This window comes from Sus scrofa, chromosome 13 (genome assembly GCF_000003025.6).
Source record: "Sus scrofa isolate TJ Tabasco breed Duroc chromosome 13, Sscrofa11.1, whole genome shotgun sequence".
Taxonomy (NCBI): Eukaryota; Metazoa; Chordata; class Mammalia; order Artiodactyla; family Suidae; genus Sus; species Sus scrofa.
In genome coordinates, this window is record NC_010455.5 from 36,617,617 (window position 1) to 36,637,055 (window position 19,439).

General features: G+C 44.8%; 1 protein-coding gene across 4 annotated transcripts in view; it reads left to right on the forward strand.

Annotated features, from left to right (window-relative positions):
• The window catches only part of CACNA2D3 (calcium voltage-gated channel auxiliary subunit alpha2delta 3), an 802,825-nt gene that overhangs the window by 395,322 nt on the left and 388,064 nt on the right, over window positions 1-19,439 (forward strand). For all 4 annotated transcript variants that reach the window (XM_021068973.1, XM_021068975.1, XM_021068974.1 and 1 more), the window contains 2 exons: window positions 3,642-3,731; window positions 9,696-9,809. In XM_021068973.1, the coding sequence (XP_020924632.1) occupies window positions 3,642-3,731; window positions 9,696-9,809 (204 nt within the window). The remainder of the gene's footprint in view (window positions 1-3,641; window positions 3,732-9,695; window positions 9,810-19,439) is intronic.

Consider the following 19,439-nt stretch of genomic DNA (forward strand, 5'->3'; position numbering starts at 1 on the left):
ATTCTTTCAGTTAGCAACCCTAGCTGAGAATGGAGAAAAAGAAATCTATATTGATGAAGAGGCTGCAGGGCAGTTCAGCCAGGCCCCTTTGTTCCCTTTCAGATACTGCCCTTGGAGTGCACATGGTTAGGGGTTATCTTCAACAAGTTACTCTAGTCATAGTGGGTGAAAGACATGCCTGTTCCATCCAGTGTACCATGAGTGTGCTGTGTATGAATTGTCTGCCTCTGTATGGCATGGACACAACCATGCAGTGCAGGCCAGTGATTAAGAAGGGGAGGAAGAGAGAAAGATCATTGTAATGCAGGGGAATCTGTAGGGAAGTATTGTCTCAGCCAGGGTTATTATGATGGGTGTGGTCATCAAGGTCCTTTAGACTGAGTGGCCTAAGTACAGCTAAATACAGCTAAATTTGGTCAGGCAAAGAAACACCTTTATTGGCTCCCTTCCTGGAAAAACCTAAGCTTGGCTGGATCTAGGGGCTCAAGTCATGCTGTCATAACTCTATTTTGTCCATCTCCATTGTAGGCTTTGTTCTCATTGGCTGTTGCCTTTATTCAGGTGAGCTCTGCCTGTGCAGGGACTACGTGGCTGCTGGTGGCACCAGGCTGCCTCCATGACCTCTCAGTAATCTCAGTGGAAAGAATTTTCTTCTCTACATTTCCAGAGCAGCCAGACTGTAGTTGATGAGACGGAATTCAGAGTTTGGACAGGGCGGATCAATGGCCTACCTTTTGGTCTGGAAGGAAGGAGAAGGGAAAGAGGGGAAGGAAGGAAAGAGTGAAGTTAGCTTTACCCAGTCCATATAAATTATTGGATGGTGGGGAGGAAGGAAAATTAGAAGAGGAATGGAAACTGGACAGGCAAAATCACACATAGCCCCTGAGTACAAGGTCACAGGCTTTCCTGTGACTCACCATTAGTCATGGCTTGGTGAGGAGGAAGGACTAATATAACCCTTGTAAGTCTAGGTCAACACTGCTCAATACAACTTTATGCAGTGACGGAGATATTCTTGAATTTCACTGTCCAATGCAGTAGCCACCAGCTACACGGAGTTGTTGAGCACTTGAAATGTGGCTAGTGTGATCAAGAAACTGAATTTTAATTGTAGGTAACTTTAATTAAATTTGATACAAATAGCTACAGGTAGATCACGGCTACCATAATGGACAGAGAAGGTCTTAGTGAAGGTCACAGTGAGAGAGACGGTTCCCTGGATGGCAAGACCCCACCCTCCACCCCTGGTTTGGAGGAGAGTTGGGCTAAGGGTTAAATGCAGAGCCTGGAAGACTGGGATGGTGAAGTTGAATTAGTTCAGGTTGTGAAATAGGAGGAAAGGGAGTTTGGACATGAGGGAAAGGACAGAGAGGAGGAAACAAAGAGAGAATCCTTCATCTGTAACATCATTTGGAAACCTTTAACTTGAGGAAATATTTTTTCTATCTCATATATGGACCCAATTTGTATCAGGAAGAAACAAAATCACAATTGACCTTGTTATAATAGCAAACTGAGGGAAATTTCATGACATATCACATTTTACTCTAAGTGTTCAACAATAAAAGCAACCATTGCCTGAAGCATATTTCTGCACATGACATGCAGCTACACATGGATTAAAAGAAAAATTAAAGGGGATTGCTGTGTTATTTTAAAAAACCAATGCTGTGTAAACTTGTGTGACTGAGCAAAATTAAATGCAGTTGACAGATATGGCATCAGATGAATAGAATGAAGTTGTCAAGGCAAAGTCTGGCCACTGTAATGTGAACCTGAGGCCATTTATAGACCAGCCTCTCTGCAGGCTATGTAATAAGCATGTCATCATGCTCCATGTCCTGTAGGGTGTGTGGGGGCCACCATGGGGTGACACTTGCCCAGCCTAAGTCCTCTCGGTGGGTACACTCCCCCACAAGTCAGGTTTCCAAGGATGGAGACTCTTTAAGAAGGCAGACTGATCTGCTCTGGTACCCTCTTGCCCACCCACAATGGGATGCTTAGGCTTCCCCAGATTCAGTCAACTTCCTCGGTTTGTCCACCGAGTGCACATAAAGGACATGCCATGTGCTCGGCATCCTGCTGGGCTTTAGACACTGGGCAAGAAGAACAAAGATGCAGAAAACATGGTTCCTGGCTGTGTGGTTTGCCTGGTTCCCTGACCCTCAGCGTGCCTCTCCTCCATCATTCAGGTTACTTGATGATGACCTCTGGCCTCAGCTGCAGCCCAAGTGCAGCAATGAAGAGTAAACCTTTTGGAGACAGATTGGCCAGGTCTATGTCAAGCTCATAGCCAGTGCCTGACATGCAGGGGATCTCTCCCTCTCCCTCCCCCACCCCACCAAAAAAAAAAAAAAAAAAAAGCATCAGGGGTATGGTGGAAAGAAGGAGGGCATTAGAGCAGCTGAAGCCAACCCGGGTAGACCCTGGGCCAGGCAGCTAGAAGGTATGTGAATTTGGGCACTGTGCTGGGCCTTGGTCTTCTCATTTGCTGAGTGGGATGAAGGAACCTCATAGGGCTGTTGACTCAGTTACCTGGTATTTGTTAAGGACCTACCACAGAGCAGGCTTCCAGAACTGCAGCTGGAAGTCTTCTCCCAGAAGCACAAGGGCATGGTTGCTGCGAGGGAGGAGCCCACCAGGGAAGAGATTTGTTGATGGTAAGAGTATCCCGAGGGTGATCTACCAACTTCACATCCAGACTTGATTCATATTAGTCGTGAGTGCCATCAAAGTTGATCACCATAAGGAGCCCACTCAAGCTTTCCACTCCAGTTTACCAGCAAACCTGAAGCCCACTCTGCTGACCATAAGCCCCTGCTGCTTCCTAAAGGGGCCCGGCAGAACAGCATCTTACTCTCCCGCTATGTTTCTAGCCTGGAGCTTCCTTCCATGGCCACAGCTCTCATGTTTTGATCTAGTCTTTCCCCTTACTCTTTGGCTCTTTGGAGGTGGTTATTGAGCTCCTTCCATGTATCAGAAACATAGTAGATATGGGATACAGCAGACAACCAGATATGCCCTGTATTAGGAATATCACAGTCCCGAGTGGGGACAGAATCTGATTAGGCGGTAACATACCTGGAGTGCTGAGTGCAAGGTGCATCTGAGCCTGGGTGACAGCCTGGGCTTGCAGAGAAGCGTTGCAGGCTCTCAGAGGTGGTTGTTATGGGAAGGCTTCCTGGGGCAGGAAGGGGTGGTGTCCAAACTAAAACCCCAAAAGTAGGTGGGAGAGAGCATCATGACGGGGAGCAGCAAATGGATGGAGAGTATATTCCCGGTAGAAGGGAAGCATGCACAGAGTCCTAAAAATGATCAAGAGTGCGAAAACGGAAGGTGGAAAAGGGGAAAGTCAGGGAGGTGAAACTAGAGAGCAAAGTAGGACTTCTTAGCAAATTACATACTTTTCATCAAAATCCAGATTTTTTCCCTTAAAAGTAATCGAAGCTAAAAACAATTAGGTACGGTAGGTAAATTTTGTTTTGTTATGTTTTGGATTGGGAAGGCAAAAACCAAATTATGACCATTTGGGTCTGAGAATCATTGGTCTTGCTTTGGCATGTGCTTGCTCATTCAAGGTTGGTGTTTCATACAATAAGACACATGCTAATGGATTTTTTTCTTTTGCTTTGTTGTTTCAGCACTTCCGGGAGCATCTGGACAAACTTTTTGCCAAGGGGATCGGAATGCTGGATATAGCTCTGAATGAGGCCTTCAATATTCTTAGTGATGTAAGCCTTTTGAGTTGCCTTTCTCATCTCCAGGAGAATAGATGGGATGTTTTTTTTTGTTTAAGTTGTGGACCAGGATAATTATTAGCCCTGGCGGTTCTGAGCAGTGTCCAGAGGCCCAGAACGAGAGGCCCAGTATCAGACTGACCATTTGAGTCATCTGGGGTACCAGATCCAACTGCCGAGACCATAACAGCCTCCTGCTGGGCAGAGTTGATGGTGCAGTCTGGTCAGGGGACTCACCTGCCACACTCATTGACGCTGGGGCCATCAGTCAATACACCATCTAATGCAGATTTCTTTTCACCTGAGAAACTCTCAATTTCTTTATGGAGTAGACTCATTTCTTATTGTGTGTCACACCGGATCCCTACCTATGATGATGTTCAGAGGGAGAAGGGCTTCTCTGTGTGGTGTGTTTAGGGAGTGCTCCAAGCTGTACCCATCCTGCCCTTCCTTCAGCCCCTTGAGTATGCCGCTACAACGTGTAGTGGCATACTCAAGGCTCTAATAAGTACTGCAAAAAGGGGTCCTGCTTCACCTGCTCTTTCTCCCACTTCTCTGAACAAAGAATCCTTTTTTTCAGGTAGCACCTGTCAACATCCTGTGAAAATAGGTTGGGGCATCTTGGGCTGGGGACTCTGCCCCTTGATTGCAATTGTGTTAAGCTAGAATAGCATGCAGCTTTTGTGTTCTTTTTACTCTGGGAGGGAAAAGTAATGACTGTCTCTATCAATGCAGGTTCTGCATCATTTCTTTAACTAGTCTATGTTATGTGTTCTTCTGTGTCAGACACTGGGAATACACCAGTGAACAGTACAGACAAAGCGTTTGTCTTAATGGAGCTTAACCTGCAGCTCTGTGGGCTGCCTGCCATCCATTTACCTAACACTGCAGAGGTTGTATTGGTGGTCAGTTATACCTGACTCCATAACTTGAGGTTTTTTTACTCAGCTACAGCAGCCTCTCAAGCTAAGGGTAGGCCCTAATTTTAGATCTTTTTTTACCAGCAATATCTACAGGCACATGGATTCAGGTTTCAGTCCTGAGCTAGTGTCACGCATGACTGCAGAGGAGACCAAAATAAGGAGGGAGGGTGTCATGTCAGCTTCCTTCATACAAACCCCAGGCCCTTCCCTCTTCCCTCGCTCCAAGGGGCTCTTGGCTACAGATAATTAACATTTATGTGAGACAGAGTGTTTGGGACAGCACATTCCTATTAAAGGCTTATTAATAATTTATAAACATATCTTGGAGTTCCCGTCATGGCACAGCAGAAACGAATCCCACTAGGAACCGTGAGGTTTCGGGTTCAATCCCTGGCCTCTCTCAGTGGGTTAAGGATCTGGCATTGCCGTGAGCTGTGGTGTGGGTCGCAGGCGCGGATTGGATCTGGTGTGGCTGTGGCTCAGGCGTAGGCCAGTAGCTACAGCTCCAATTAGACCCTTAGCCTGGGAACCTCCATATGCCACAGGTGTGGCCCTAAAAAGATAAAAGACAAAGAAATAATAATAATTATTTATAAATATATCTTGCCAGAGCTAAGGACCACGCTACAACTTTAAATCCCAATATGCTCCCTGGATAGGCACCTTCTCAGGGCTTCAAGTGCCAAGGTCTGCATCTCAGCAGGCTCTTTCTAGGGAGTGAACTGAAAGAACTTGCCACACCTGGAAAACTGGCTCTCTTTGTTTCAAAAGCCTAGTGTCCCACGCAGAGGGAGGCTACTCGGAACTGGTGAGTCCCTTGCTTAGAAATGTACCCTGCGGATTTCTGTTTTCCTGCTCTTTGGTAGAAGTGGTGAAGGAATAAGAGTTAGGAGGTGCTTGCCATGTTTAAGTCTGTGGTCTTTGGTATCAGATAGGATGGGCTAAGAAGCCTGACTTGGTCGGAGCTGGCTGTTATGACCTTAAGAAAACTCAGCTCAGTTTCACCTTTGTTTTCCTCATCTATAAAATGGGGATAGGAATAGACTCAACACTGGCCACTAAATTTATGAAGCCCAGTACAAAATGAAAATGCAGGCCCTTTGCTCAAGTGTTAGTAAGAATTTTATGAGAGTGAGAATAGAGTGTTCAACTAACTGTGGAGCCCTGTACAGCTGTACACATCAAGGCTATGAAGCTGGGCCTGTTGGATGGGAGGTGAGAAATTAGCATGAGGGAGTGTCTCCCAGCTCCCTTTCCGCTGTACTGGGTTGAATGGGAAGTGCCATCTCCATGATCACAGACTTGAGCACAGCCTCAACTTTTGCAAGGCTGCCTACTGTTTCTAGAAGCAGCTCCCACTCTTGATGCTTTGGTCCCATTCCCTTCCCAAGTCCTCAGGAATATCTTCTTGCTTTTATCTTCCCCTCTCCTTTTCCTTGCCCTGGTGCCTTTTCTCGCCCCCATCCCTCCCACTTATCAATTCTGTTTTAAGACACTCCTAAGCCAGTGATCCCCCTGGTACCCAGTGGAATGCTGGACTGCCATGAGGCTCTGACATAGGTGTTGTGGTCAAGGTGGGGGATGCCATGCTCCACTTGGAGACTCACAGTGCACTTATACTGCTAAAGGCCTTGAAGTCCTGCAGTGAACAGACCTTTTAAAATGTGTCTATACCAGCATTCAAACTTGGTGACCCAGGAACTCTTTACTTCATTTCACAACCTCAGGATAGAATCTTGTAGAATTCATAGCTCACTGAACACACCTTCAGGCATAATATCTTTTTATCCTTTTGAGGTTGTGTTGCACTCCCAGCACCCTTAAGAGTCAGAGAAATCATCAGGACATGGTGGATTTTTTTCCCTTGAATCCTGCTGAAACAAGTTTTTGGTTTGTTTGTTTTTTGCTTTTTAGGGGTGCATCTGCGGCATATGGGGGTTCCCAGGCTAGGGGTCGAATTGGAGCTACAGCTGCCAGCCTATACCACAGCCACAGCAACGCTTGATCTGAGCCGCATCTGCTACCTAAACCACAGCTCACAGTAATGCTGGATCCTTAATCCACTGAGCAAGGCCAGGAATTGAACCCGCAACCTCATGGTTGCTAGTCAGATTCGTTTCCACTGCGCCACGACGGAAACTCTGAGAGAATTTTTTTTGAACCAGGGAAACCTTCCACAGGCCTTCATGCTTTATTTACTTTTACCTGTAAAAACCCTCTGGAGTCTGGCCAATCAGAAAGTCTGAGGGATCGAATATAAAGTCTGGAAAGAAAGAAAGGGAAGGAAGAAAAATGTTACAAAATGTCCCTGCTTGAGATTCATTGACAGTTGGCACCATATCTTTTGTTGTTGTTGTTGTTGTTGTTGTTGTTGCTATTGCTTGGGCCGCTCTCGCGGCATATGGAGGTTCCCAGGCTAGGGGTCGAATCGGAGCTGTAGCCACTGGCCTACGCCAGAGCCACAGCAACTCGGGATCTGAGCTGCGTCTGCAACCTTCACCACAGCTCACGGCAACGCCGGATCGTTAACCCACTGAGCAAGGGCAGGGACCGAACCCGCAACCTCATGGTTCCTAGTCGGATTCGTTAACCACTGCGGCACGACAGGAACTCCTGGCACCATATCTTTTGAGAGCACACTTACCCCAGAGAGAGAGAAACATTTCCATCCCATCTTTTGCCATTGGGCTTTTAAATAGCCAGACACTTTGAAAAACACAGAGATGGTTAATCTCCCATGAAAATGAAGCTTTAGCTATTTTCCACTTCATCAATATGACCTTTAGTGATATAATTCTCTTCCTGTGTATTGCGCCTGCCTTTGCAAGCTAGTATGAAGTAAAAAGCTATTTCTCAAACACACATCCCCCGCCCCGCTCTCTCTCTCTCTCTCTCTCTCTCTCTCTCTCAAACACACACACACACACACACACACACACACACACACACACACACGATTGAAATGAGAATTGTAGCTAGAGCTTAGAATGGTTCAGAGGTTTCTATAACTAAATGAAGTTAATTCTGTTTTGCAATTACCTGCATTTCAGTTTCAGTATTTGCTCAGATGACTGGCTTGCAGTTATTGTACAAATGGCTTTGAAAGGAGCATTCAGATAAACTTCTAAGACCCTTCCAGCTATTGATCTCTGCTGCATTTGTTAGATTCCCTGAGAACACAGAGCCAGTTTGCTACAGTAGTTAGCATCTACCTTGTCATGTGACAACTGCAATTATCTTTTTTGGCAATAAATACGATCTTTGCAGTGATTACCTTTTAAAAATTTTTCTTAGCCAATTAAATAAAATTTGGTGACATTTCAAAGACTGTTAATCACAACCAAATGCTCTAAATGTCAGGATGCATTGAAATTTTCGCTGCTAACTGATGAATCACTGAGCTAATTGTAGTTCATCATCAGGCCCTTGTCATTGTTATTATTATGGAAAACACTTTCATCACTCTCGCTATTCAATAAAAAAAAAGTTCTAGACAAATATGAAGAGAAGAGATATTACTCATCAAAGCATTTGAATTTAATTGCATTCTTCAAAATTCTCCAACTGCAGATTGCTGCAGAGAAAACCAGGGACTCAGCCAAGAAGGAAAGTGATGTTTTTAAATAAATAGCTTGGGGCAGCCCCTTCTTCCTGTCTGCAGTATTCAGATATCTTTATCTCTCTCTCATTCTTGCCTTTTGTTTGGAAGAGTTTTCCCAGGATGTTTTTGAATGAGTTACATGAACAACTGTCCCAAGGTGTTGTGATGTTTTTCCCTTCTGCAGCCTCTGTGACCAAATACATAGATAACCTGTATTCAGTAGCATGTTCCTGGGCTTATCCAATGACATAAAGGCTATTGAAAGGCAGGCTGTCCAGAATATCTCCAGAACAACCTGTTGATAAGACAAGGCTGCCAGTCTTTTTTCTTATTGCACTATAATGACAGAATTTTAGTAGCATCTCTGAACGAAAAGGACAAAGTCATTTATTGAGACTATGAAAGTCTGGTTGAAAGTGGGTCTTGAAAGAGAGGGAGTAGACTTGGTTAAGACCAGATACAAACCCTAAATTATAGTTTACGATTGAGCAAGGAGAAGACTATGAGGTCAGGGGTTTACAGTGTCTTATGGTATAAATTGTCCTTTCATACTTTCTGTTGAAGAGTTAAGGGTCTTTCAGGAAGTTCCTGAGATAAGCAATTAAGATATTTGCAGTTTTTATCTTTCTGAGCAAGAGTTTTCTAGAATAGTAAGTTATGTCAATAAAGACAATAGAATAAGAATTACTTGGAAGGCTTGGTGGTACAATGGCTCTAAGTTCTTGGGTATTTTTACCAGCTGATACTGCATCATGGGCCCAGTCTGTTCATTAATTTAAGGGCACCTGTCCAGTTTGAGTTTTTAGGAGTTGCTGCCAGGGCTAGGACTAAAGTGACACACATGCCAAGAACACAGAATTTAAGGAACACTCACTCTTAGGGTAGTGGCCTTGGCGACTGCCATGTGACCCTGCAATTCTGAAAAGGGTGGAGAAATGAAGAGCAGGATCAGGACATGAACATTTGTGGAGCCCTACTTTTAATTACCATCTGATCAAGGAACTTCATCTCTTTATTGGGAGGCTGTGTCCATTAGACCCATTCAAACCAGACTCATGTAGACTTTGAAGGAGACGTCACCTGTCACCTATGCTAGTATCCATAAGTGTGTTCTCAAAGGTACCAGCTCCTTTGGGATTGTATTCTGAAGCACTATCCATGCTTGAAGGTAGGAGAGGTTAACTGTCCTAGAATCTCACTTCCCACCTTGTGTGTGTTTTTTGGAAATCTCCTCTGTGATTCTTATTTAGCTCCAGTTTTTCAAATCAAAATCCACAAGTGTGGAAAGGCTTCTCCTGTAGCTTCTGCTTTGATGATGCATTATGAGCTCTCCTGTGAGAGTCTTTCTAAGACAGGAATTCATGCTTCTGAGGTCTCATAGATATATAGAGCCCTGTGGTGTGTTTTTCAATTTGAACTTTTTTCTTTCCACAGTTCAACCATACAGGACAAGGAAGCATCTGCAGCCAGGCCATTATGCTCATTACCGATGGGGCAGTAGACACCTATGATACTATCTTTGCAAAATACAACTGGCCGGATCGAAAGGTAAGTCAATGTTGATGGTGTCCACACAATGCCATCTGTGAAGAATCAGTATTATATTGTAACCGCCAGACTGTCCATGGATCAGTACTACATGGAGACTTAATCTCATAATGACCTATGGTTTCTCAGCCTTGTGTGTTTTGGTTGACCAAAACTGAATACTGAGGCTTTCCTTGTTCTCAAAATGAAACTTTTGGATGAGAGAAGAAACCCATGAAGACATGTTCAGTGTGTTCAATGAAAAGATTCCCTGTGAAGTGTACTTTGTCTATAGCGGACAGTGCTTCTCTTTTGTCTTCCATGGATCCAGAGCTGCTTGGTGGGCCCAGCATCTATAGAAGGGTGAAGCCATCCATAAGGGCCTCTGGCCAGCTCCTTTATGTTTCCATGTTCCTGTAATTCCTCCCTGGGCCTGTATTACCATCCAGAATCTCCTTCTATCCCCCGGTGCTGTTCCTCAGCCTTGTCAATGCCTGTGTTCCTTGTTTGAACTTTTTCTTTGGTTTCAAAGGAAACATTTTTTTATCGCATGAACTCATATGTTAGGTTATCCGTGATGGATGTTAACATTTTGTTGTTTTTGGAGTGCCTTAACCTAAAGGTTCCTCAACCTGTTAGTCAGTTTAAATTCTCTATGGAGATCTTTTAAATTATGGACCCCATTGCATACTTAGAGAATCAAAACCTCTGAGGATGTGGCCCAGGATTCTGTGTTTTTAATAAGTTCCTTATGTGGACACCAATCAGTGGATTGGCAGTTGGCAATCACCAACTCAACTAAATGGTGGAATTTTAGCAAGAAGGTGACGTTTGCCAGAGGGGGTGCTATCCCGGGGGCATCACAAAGGTGCTTTCCTATCCTGCTTGCCAGTGGCATTACCCTGACTATCTCTGTAGGCACATGAGACTATCCAGACAAAGTCCATTCTGCTTCTTCAACTTTGTATATTTAATTTCTGGGAACTGAACTAACCACACCCAGGGCAAGAAGAAGAGAAGACACTTGACAGCTGTGCACTCAGCTGTATACGGAAAGCATGTATCCTTGAGGCAATGAGATGTCATTCTACATTCTTGTAGTTGTTCCTGGTCCCCACATGTCTCTGATAACATAGGCATCTCCAAAAAAAAAAAAAAAGTTCCCTTAGTGGCTCAGTGGTTAACGAATCCGACTAGGAACCATGAGGTTGCGGGTTTGATCCCTGGCCTTGATCAGTGGGTTAAGGATCTGGCGTTGCCTTGAGCTGTGGTGTAGGTCGCAGACACGGATCCTGAGTTGCTGTGGCTGTGGTGTAGTCTCGCGGCTACAGATCCAATTAGACCCCTAGCCTGGGCACCTCCATATGCCGCAGGTGTGGCTCTAAAAAGACAAAAGACAAAACAAAACAAAACAAAAAAACATAGGCATCTCACCTCACCTAACACAATTCCAATGCTTAAAGAAATACATATTTTTGTGTAATGTGGTCCTTAAATGGACACCACCTCCTTCCCCTGTTGCTCAACCCTAGAGACAGCCATCACTTCTGAAACTGGAAGGAAAACTAGCTGTGCTGTGCTTGCTGAGAGAAGGTGGACTGCAGCTTAGCCCTAGCCTGAGGGATACCCAGGAATATATTTGGGTGAATGCAGTTCCCACAATAAGCACTGACTTTAGGATCCAACCCTTGAATAAAATGGAAGTTCACTGTTGGGCAAGGTGATTTTAGATGCAGTATTGCAGGAGATGATTTCTAGGGATGGGTAGCGTCCAGAGTTAATTCGTGATAAATATACATGATATGGAGGGAAGAGCACACTGGTTACAGTGGCACCCCCACAGCATACAGCATGGTGCTAGGCACATGGTTGCTACCTAATGCACAATCCTGAGGAGTGGCTGGGTGACTGGGGGGCCTGGGGCGGGGGAGCCATAGCACTAATCAACATGGTTAGCGCCATGGATATTTTGTGGTCAAATAAGATGTTCACAGACACCATGACATCTCACAGCATGTTGAAGGCTATTTTGCATTATTTAGGACCATCTTAAATAAAAGAAGGAGGTCAAGGCACCTTTTAATAAGCAACTCCTTTAATTCCAAATCTGCTATTATATGAGACTCATGTGCTAGGTCACATGAATCTCTCCTCTTGGTGATACTTGATGGGTAGAAGTAGCCCAGAAATATTGGTATTTAAACATCCTGTCCTGGAGTTCCTGTCATGGTTCAGTGGTTAATGAATCTGACTAGGAACCATGAGGTTGCAGGTTCGATCCCTGGCCTCGCTCAGTGGGTTCAGGATCTGGCGTTGCCATGAGCTAGTGGTGTAGGTTGCAGACACGGCTCAGATCTGGTGTTGCTGTGGCTATGGTGTAGGCCAGCGGCTACAGCTGATTAGACCCCTAGCCTGGAAACTTCCATATGCCATGGGTGCAGCCCTAGGAAAGACAAAAAGCAAAACAAAACAAAACAAAAAAAAACAAAAAACAAATAAACAGTCTGTCCTTACTTGTAGGGAGAGGCAGAGGCTGAGGCTGCAAAGTTAGGATTCTTTAGACAAGACACTCATTTCAACCTATCTTTCCAAAAGAACAATCCTGACTTCAGACCAGGTGCTTTCTTGGATTAATTGGAACCAGAGGCCTGAAAATTTCAACATCACATGAAGCAGTTTCATCTACTTATAAAGTATTATCAAGCAGAAGTAGACTTTTTATAGCAAGAGGACCTTTATCTGTGATTAGAAATTAATAGCAGGATTCTTCCCTTCCTGCTCCATTCTAGAAAGTTCTGTGACATTCGTATGCATATACAGTCTCTTCTTGCTAACTCCTCTGTGAACATGCAGGCAGTAAATCTGCCTAAAACCCTAACATGATTTAGCACTGTGTTAAAGTGAGATGCTGCGTCATGTCTAAGCTGTCATCTCTCTCCATTATTTTGAACATTAGGTATTTAGTAGAGGGTTGTGTCATGCTGTCCTTGGCACTATTCAAGATTATAGGAAACAGGAAATGGTTCAGAAGAGAGAAAAATGATCAATAGGAAATGGTTCAGAAGAGAGAAAAATGATCTTAAGGCTGGAACCTGATACCTATAAGACAGTGGTTCTCAAACTTGAAGAAGTCGTGAATCACCTGGACGGCTTGTTTCAACACAAATTGCTCACCTCACCTCCAGAGTTTCTGATTCAGTAGGCTTGGTTTTGCCTGAGAATGTGCATTTCTAGCCAGTTCCCAGGTGATAAGGATTCTACCAGTGGGAGAACTGCCCTTGAGAACTACTGCCCTAGAAATAGCCCAAGGAATAAGTTTTGGTTACTCCCTGGGCTCTGCCGCTTTTGCTTCTCTCTGCTTTCCTTTACAAGCACCTGTTCCCTCGGTCCAATCCATTGCACAGGTATGTGTTTCCTGGCTCATACTTTGTTTAAAAAATTATCAAGTAGTGGTCATCATTGAAAAATCTGGAGATAGTATATAAAATCTTAAAATTCTAGTTTTCCTCGTAAAGGGGTACACATGGCACTTTGGAGTCAACATTCTCATATGGCAAAACATGTCTGGAGCTGAGGAGTTGCTGCTCCCTTGGATGCAATTTTCCTTCTTCTTCAGCCAAGTGCCATCTTGTCTTTGTCTGAGCCCTAAATTTCAAACTCCCTCAGAACTGTCATAAGGGAAATGTATTGAAAACTCTTGAAAAGGGGACTGGACACTCCCTGAGGGCAGGAGACTCTCCTTGCTGATTTGATAAAATAAGCATCTATTTGGTGAAGCCCATGTGGCAAGAAACTAGGGGCAGCCTGTCTCCAATCAGCAGCCAGCAGAAAGCTGGGCCCTCAGTCTTAGAGCCATAGGAAGTGAATTTGGTCAATAGACCGAATGAGCTTGGGGGCACATTCTTCCCCATTTGAGCCTCTAGATGAAAACACAAGCCAGTCAACACCTGGATTGCAGCCTTGTGAGGGAGTGAACAGAAGATTCAGCTAAGCCATGCTCACACTTCTGACCCACAGAAATTGAGAGATAATGTGTTCTAGGCCACTCTATTTTTGGTCACTTGTTATGCAGCAGTAGAAACTATTAGAAGAAGAAGCAAGGTAAAGGAAGAAAGGAGAGAGAATGATTCATATCAGCGATGCTGTGAAACATCCCCACTTAGTGGCATAAAATAATAATGTAGTATTTCTTGCTATTCTGTGGGTTAACTGGATGGTATTCTGCCCCACGTGGTATGAAGGGCGTCACTGAGGAAACTGTTCATGTGCCACCTTGGTTCACCTCCCCATGGCCTCTCTCCTTGCCATGTCTAATTCCCAGGGCAACTCTGTGAGCCCTGTCTCTTCAGTGCCATAGCCTAGGCTTCCTTATGGTATGTATGGTAGCTGGGTTCTAAGAAAAGCAGAAGGAAGTGAGGAGCAGGGCAGGAGAGTAGTTGTGTGTGTCCGGTTTAAAGTTCTTTATCACCCAACCAGGGCTTTGTTCAAGGCAACTGCTTAATAAAACATTGTAGATGAGTTGGAAGAGGTAAGGCACTATTGGTGTTTAACACAATGTCTGTGGAGTCTATGAAAGCAACATTGTCATTGCCTGTGCAATGTATCTCTTGCCAGCATTTTACTTCTGAGAGCAGAAATGAAGAGCTATTTATTCATTTATTGGATGCCATTTACTTTTGCCTCATATCCATTGGTTAGTGGCTTAATGGCAGCTTTGCACACTTGGAATAAAATATGAACTCCCCAATATGAAAGGGACTCATTCCAGGATCTGCTCAAGAAATAAAGCTGTCTTCCTTTCTACATTTAAATTAGGAAAATGGCCATACCTGCCATCTATGTAGTTGTTCTTCTAAGTGAACTAAAAAAAAAAAAAAAAAAAAAAAAAGGTCATGGAATTGTTAATCATTACTTCCCTTGAAGCATAAGTAAGAGTGAGTAGATAAGAAAATGGCAAGTTAGAAATTTAAGGAAGAAGTTGGCACATGATGGCCCACTGCCTGCTTTGGGCTGTCCTTGAGCTAGGAATGATTTTTACATTTTTAAATAGGAAAAAAGCTTGAGAATAATACTTCATGACATGTGAAAATTATGTGACATTAAAATTTTATTGTCTGTAAACAAAGTATTATTGTAACACTGTTATACCCACTTGATAACTTGTTGTCTGTTGCTGAATAATTGAAAACCTGTGACAGACCATCTGGCTTGCAGAGCCTGAAATACTCATTATCTGGTCCTTTAAGAATATGTTTGCTGACCCTTGGTCTAAAGGACACTTTGAAGACTTTTACATCAATTGCTGAATAGTTGAGAGAGTCACTGGGATGCCCTCAGAAATGCATACATTGACTGAATTCAACAGAGATGGTGGTGGCATTTTCTCCCTGCCTTTCCATTGCTCTTTTCCACTCGGGTAAAGTAGATGAGCTATAAGATGGGAGACTTGATGGCAAATAATGCTTTTCTTCATGCTGTAGGTATCTCTTCCCAAAATGTGATATGACCGTTTCTTTTCTGTCATGAGAGTTTTCTGTCCTTTCCCGCTCCTGCCTTCTCCTTTGTGCCTCCCAGGGTTGGAACACAGAAGATGGTGATCTGGTGGTTCAGAAGGACAGCAAGCAGCAGGTACTCAGCCCGGAGCTGCAGGCAGTGCCCAGAATGTCATATTTTCATAAATTTCAGACTTAACAGCTCCTGGGACCCAGTTTTGTTGGTGACATGGCACATGGCACAGTCCCAGCTTTAGGTTGCTGGAGTAACAGAGGGAACACCCTGAAGAGAATCAGATTCCCTTTTTTGCCAAGACCTCAAAATGCAGATATTTCTTGAATCCAATTAAGTGGAATCCCTGGAATCCCTGTCACTGGGATGACACTGTGGGGGCAGACTCAACCCACTCATCGGTTCCTACCTCTTGGTTTGCTCTGTATTATTCTTCTGGGAGAGAGATTTCACTGCAGCTGTCACATAACAGACCACGTCTTAACTCACTTCTGCTGTAGGTAAACCATGCAGGTCTGCCTGGGTGTACTGTGCGGGTAGTGACCTTTCTGTACCTGTTAAATGTCACTGTGTCATCTGTGCTTCACCTGGGTTTGTGATGAGAAACACAGGGAGAATTAGAATCCTCCGTTTACTCCTCCTCCCCAAATTTCCATCATAAAAGAATGTTTTAAACTGATTTCCTGTACTTGAACATATAAGACAAAACTAATGAGCACTAATTCTTATTGAATGCTTCTTCAATCTGTCCTGGATGCTTCTTGAGTATTTAATTCTCACAGAAACCTGTAAGGCAAGTACCATTAATAGCCCCTTTTCACTGCTGAGGGAAACTGAGGCAGCCCGAGGCTATGTAGTTGACTTAGAGTCCATAATCAGGGTTTGGTGGAACCAAAATGACAACCCAGGAGTTGAATGCTGGGGCTCTGTGCTTGAGAGCAAAGGCAAAACAAAATGGCCTTAAGCCAGAGAAAGAGCTGTTCTTACCGAGTCCACTGTCATAAGGACAATGAGTTTTTTCCTTGGCTTTCCAACTTGCAAGTTTGGGAAAATCTGCAAAGTGTCAGAGATTTGGGAATTTCAGAACCCACTGGGGCTGCAGGCAGAGAGTAAGAGGAGGGCGAATTGTACAGCCTCAGGATGAGGCTGCCTCCATGTACCTAAGTGATTTTCCTCTTCTGAAAACACGAGGAGGAGTTCCTGCTGTGGCTCAGTGGGTTAAGAATCTGACTAGTGTCCATGAGGATGTGGGTTTGATATCTGGCCTTGCTCAGTGGGTTAAGGTTCCAATGTTGCCTCAAGCTGCGGTATAGGTCACGTATGCAACTCAGATCTGGCATTGCTGTGGCTGTTGTGTAGGCTGGCAGCTACAGCTCTGATTCAGCCCCCACTGGGAACTTCCATATGCCATAGGTGCTTAAAAAGCATTAAAAAAAATGAGGAAACCTCAAAGATGAACGCTCTTTCAGTTAGGAAGGTCGTGTGTTTTATTATCCCTTACATCCAGAACAGAAGTGAGCATGGTAGCTGTGACGCCCTTTGAGAGACAACCAGGACTCAGGGACCTTAGAGGATGCCCACTGGGACTGCAAGGGAGGTGGGTGGACATAAGCATCCTTGGTTTGAGGGTAAAGGGAAGCCCTTGATCATAGAATGGTTTGGAGGCCTGGCTTTGTAGCATTTTTTGCAAACACTGTTGGAAATCCATGTCCTCTAAGCTGAGGTCACATAGATCTCTAAGAAGGGGGCTTCTTGGGAGTTTTGCCCCAGGCCTCCCTCTCTTGGCATAATTTGGGAGCTAAAGCCACAAGCCTCCTGTGTCCTAGTGGCTTCAGAGGGGCTGAAAGGCTTAGCCCTACCTCAGCAGCTCTGGGGTAGTTTTGGAAAACTCAAAAATCTTTCTCTCTTCATCTTTCTGAGGGCAGGTGCCCCCTCTGAGGAGCAGAATTCCTGAGTTGAATGAGGGCTTATCCTTTTAAGAACATAACTCTTAAAATAATCTTAAGCGATTTGGAAGGAACTTTTTTGTTCTTTTGCTTTCTAAACTGCTTTCCCTTTCTTTGACTTTCAAGTGATTTTATTTCTTTTCTTTTTCTTTTTTTTTGTCTTTTTCAGGCCACTCCTGCAGCACATGGAAGTTCCCATGGTTGGGGTTGAATTGAAGCTGTAGCTGCCGGCCTACACCACAGCCACAGCAAGATGGGATCCAAGCCGCATCTACAACCTACACCATAGCTCACAGCAACACCCAATCCTTAGCCCATTGAACGAGGCCAGGGATCGAACCTACATCATCATGGTTACTAGTCGGTTTCGTTACTGTTGAGCCACAATGGGAACTCTGACTTTCAAGTGATTTTTACACAGCATTTTTTTTTTCCTGCCTTCCTTTGAGCCACTTGAGAAGGGATTTTTCTAAGACCACAGGGAAGGAGTTAAGCTCCATTGCTCATAGAGGACCGGGTATATGCATTCTCTTCCCCTCCACCTGCACTCTGGCTCTGTTTGTCATTCCATAGAACCAGGTTAAGGAGGGGGCTTGAGGGTGGCAGGGGCTGTTGGCAGGGGAAAAAACAGGGGAGTAGTTATTCGGGAGGGCAGTGATTAAACATATTTGTATTGAAGGACTTCTATGCCCCAGGCAACTATGTCGGAGTTCAGGAGAGTTGTGGGCCCTGGGACCAGTGGTTTCATCCCCCTGAGCCTGAGTTCCCTCACTTGTGACATGAAAGTGACAATAAGAGTGTCTCCTGTGGAGCAGAGCTCAGAATTAAATGAGAAAAGCAAGTAAATTGTTTGATTCTATACCCAGCATGGAGCAGAGAATGCCTCCCTAAACAGTAGCTACTGAAGAGCCATTTGCAGGAGGATGTGGGGGTTACTTGGGAACATATACAGTCCCCTCACCTGCCTTCTGAAGACAGTGGTGCCTGGGCAGAGGCCAAGGCCCCCATGCCGAGCCCACAAAGAGAAAGAGAATAGGCAGCAGCAGGGCAGGTGTCCCCACAGCTGTTCTGAGCCCCTGTCATGACGTGCTTTTGCAGTGGCTGGCAGCAGCCACGCATCACTAGGCTTCGTTCCTAACTTGTCTTGTCATGTTCTTCTTGCCGGAGTCACAGGATGTTGAGTACCAGCAGAAGTAATTAAAAATAAACTGAGACAGTGAACCATTGTGACTCTCCCTTCAGCAGCGAGGAAGGCCTGCGTGAGTTCTCACCACGGTGACTGGAATCGTCTTTTCTTGTCATACCATTGACTGACCACGAGAAATGAATGTTCCTTCTGTATTCCTAAGACAGCTGTAGGATTGATCACCCTTGAGAAAATACAGCAATGACACGAACTAACCCAAAACTTTCCAACCAAATGTGACTTCAGTTAGGGAGGGAGAGGAGAGGAGGGAGGGAGAAGACAGAGACATGTAACCACTGACCGTCGGAGCCCTGAAGTAAAACAGCAGGAACAAACAGGAGCATCTTGAACTTCCCTAGGAAGTTAAAAAAGCCTACTACCTAGACCACTCTCCATTGAAACCATTTATGTTGAGGAGAGCCAGCACCCAATCCAAATGCCCAGTCCAAGTCCACTCCTCATAGACCGACTCCCCGTACAGTAGCCAGGGAGAGCTTCTGACCAGCTCATAGCCTTCCCTGCTCAAGAGCCTGGCTTGGCTCCCACTACCCTTGCATCCCACTGCTGACTCCTACTGTGCCCATCATAGGCTGGAGGACCTGGCTCCTACCTGTCCTGCCAGTATCCTGCCATGTACGACATGCCCCCAGCCCACTAGGCTCTTGGAATTTCCACTGTGGCACAGTGGGTTAAGAATCCGGCTTGGGTTGGGTTTTATCCCAGCTGGGAGCAGTGGGTTAAAGGATCTGGTCTGGGATTCAATCCCTGGTCTGGGAACTTCCACATGTCATGGGTGTGGGTATAAAAATAAAAAAAATAAGTTAAAAAGATAAAACTTAGAAGCTTGGAGAAGAGGACTCAAGAGGCTGGGACTCAGACCTCTGAGGATACATTGGCTGGGAAATGCTTGGATCTCTGAGCCTAAAGGAGGGTCCCATGGAGCTGGGATCCAGACTTTTGAGGAGGGGTCTCAGAGGGGGATGCAATGAAACCAGTTCTGTGGGTGTAGGGAAA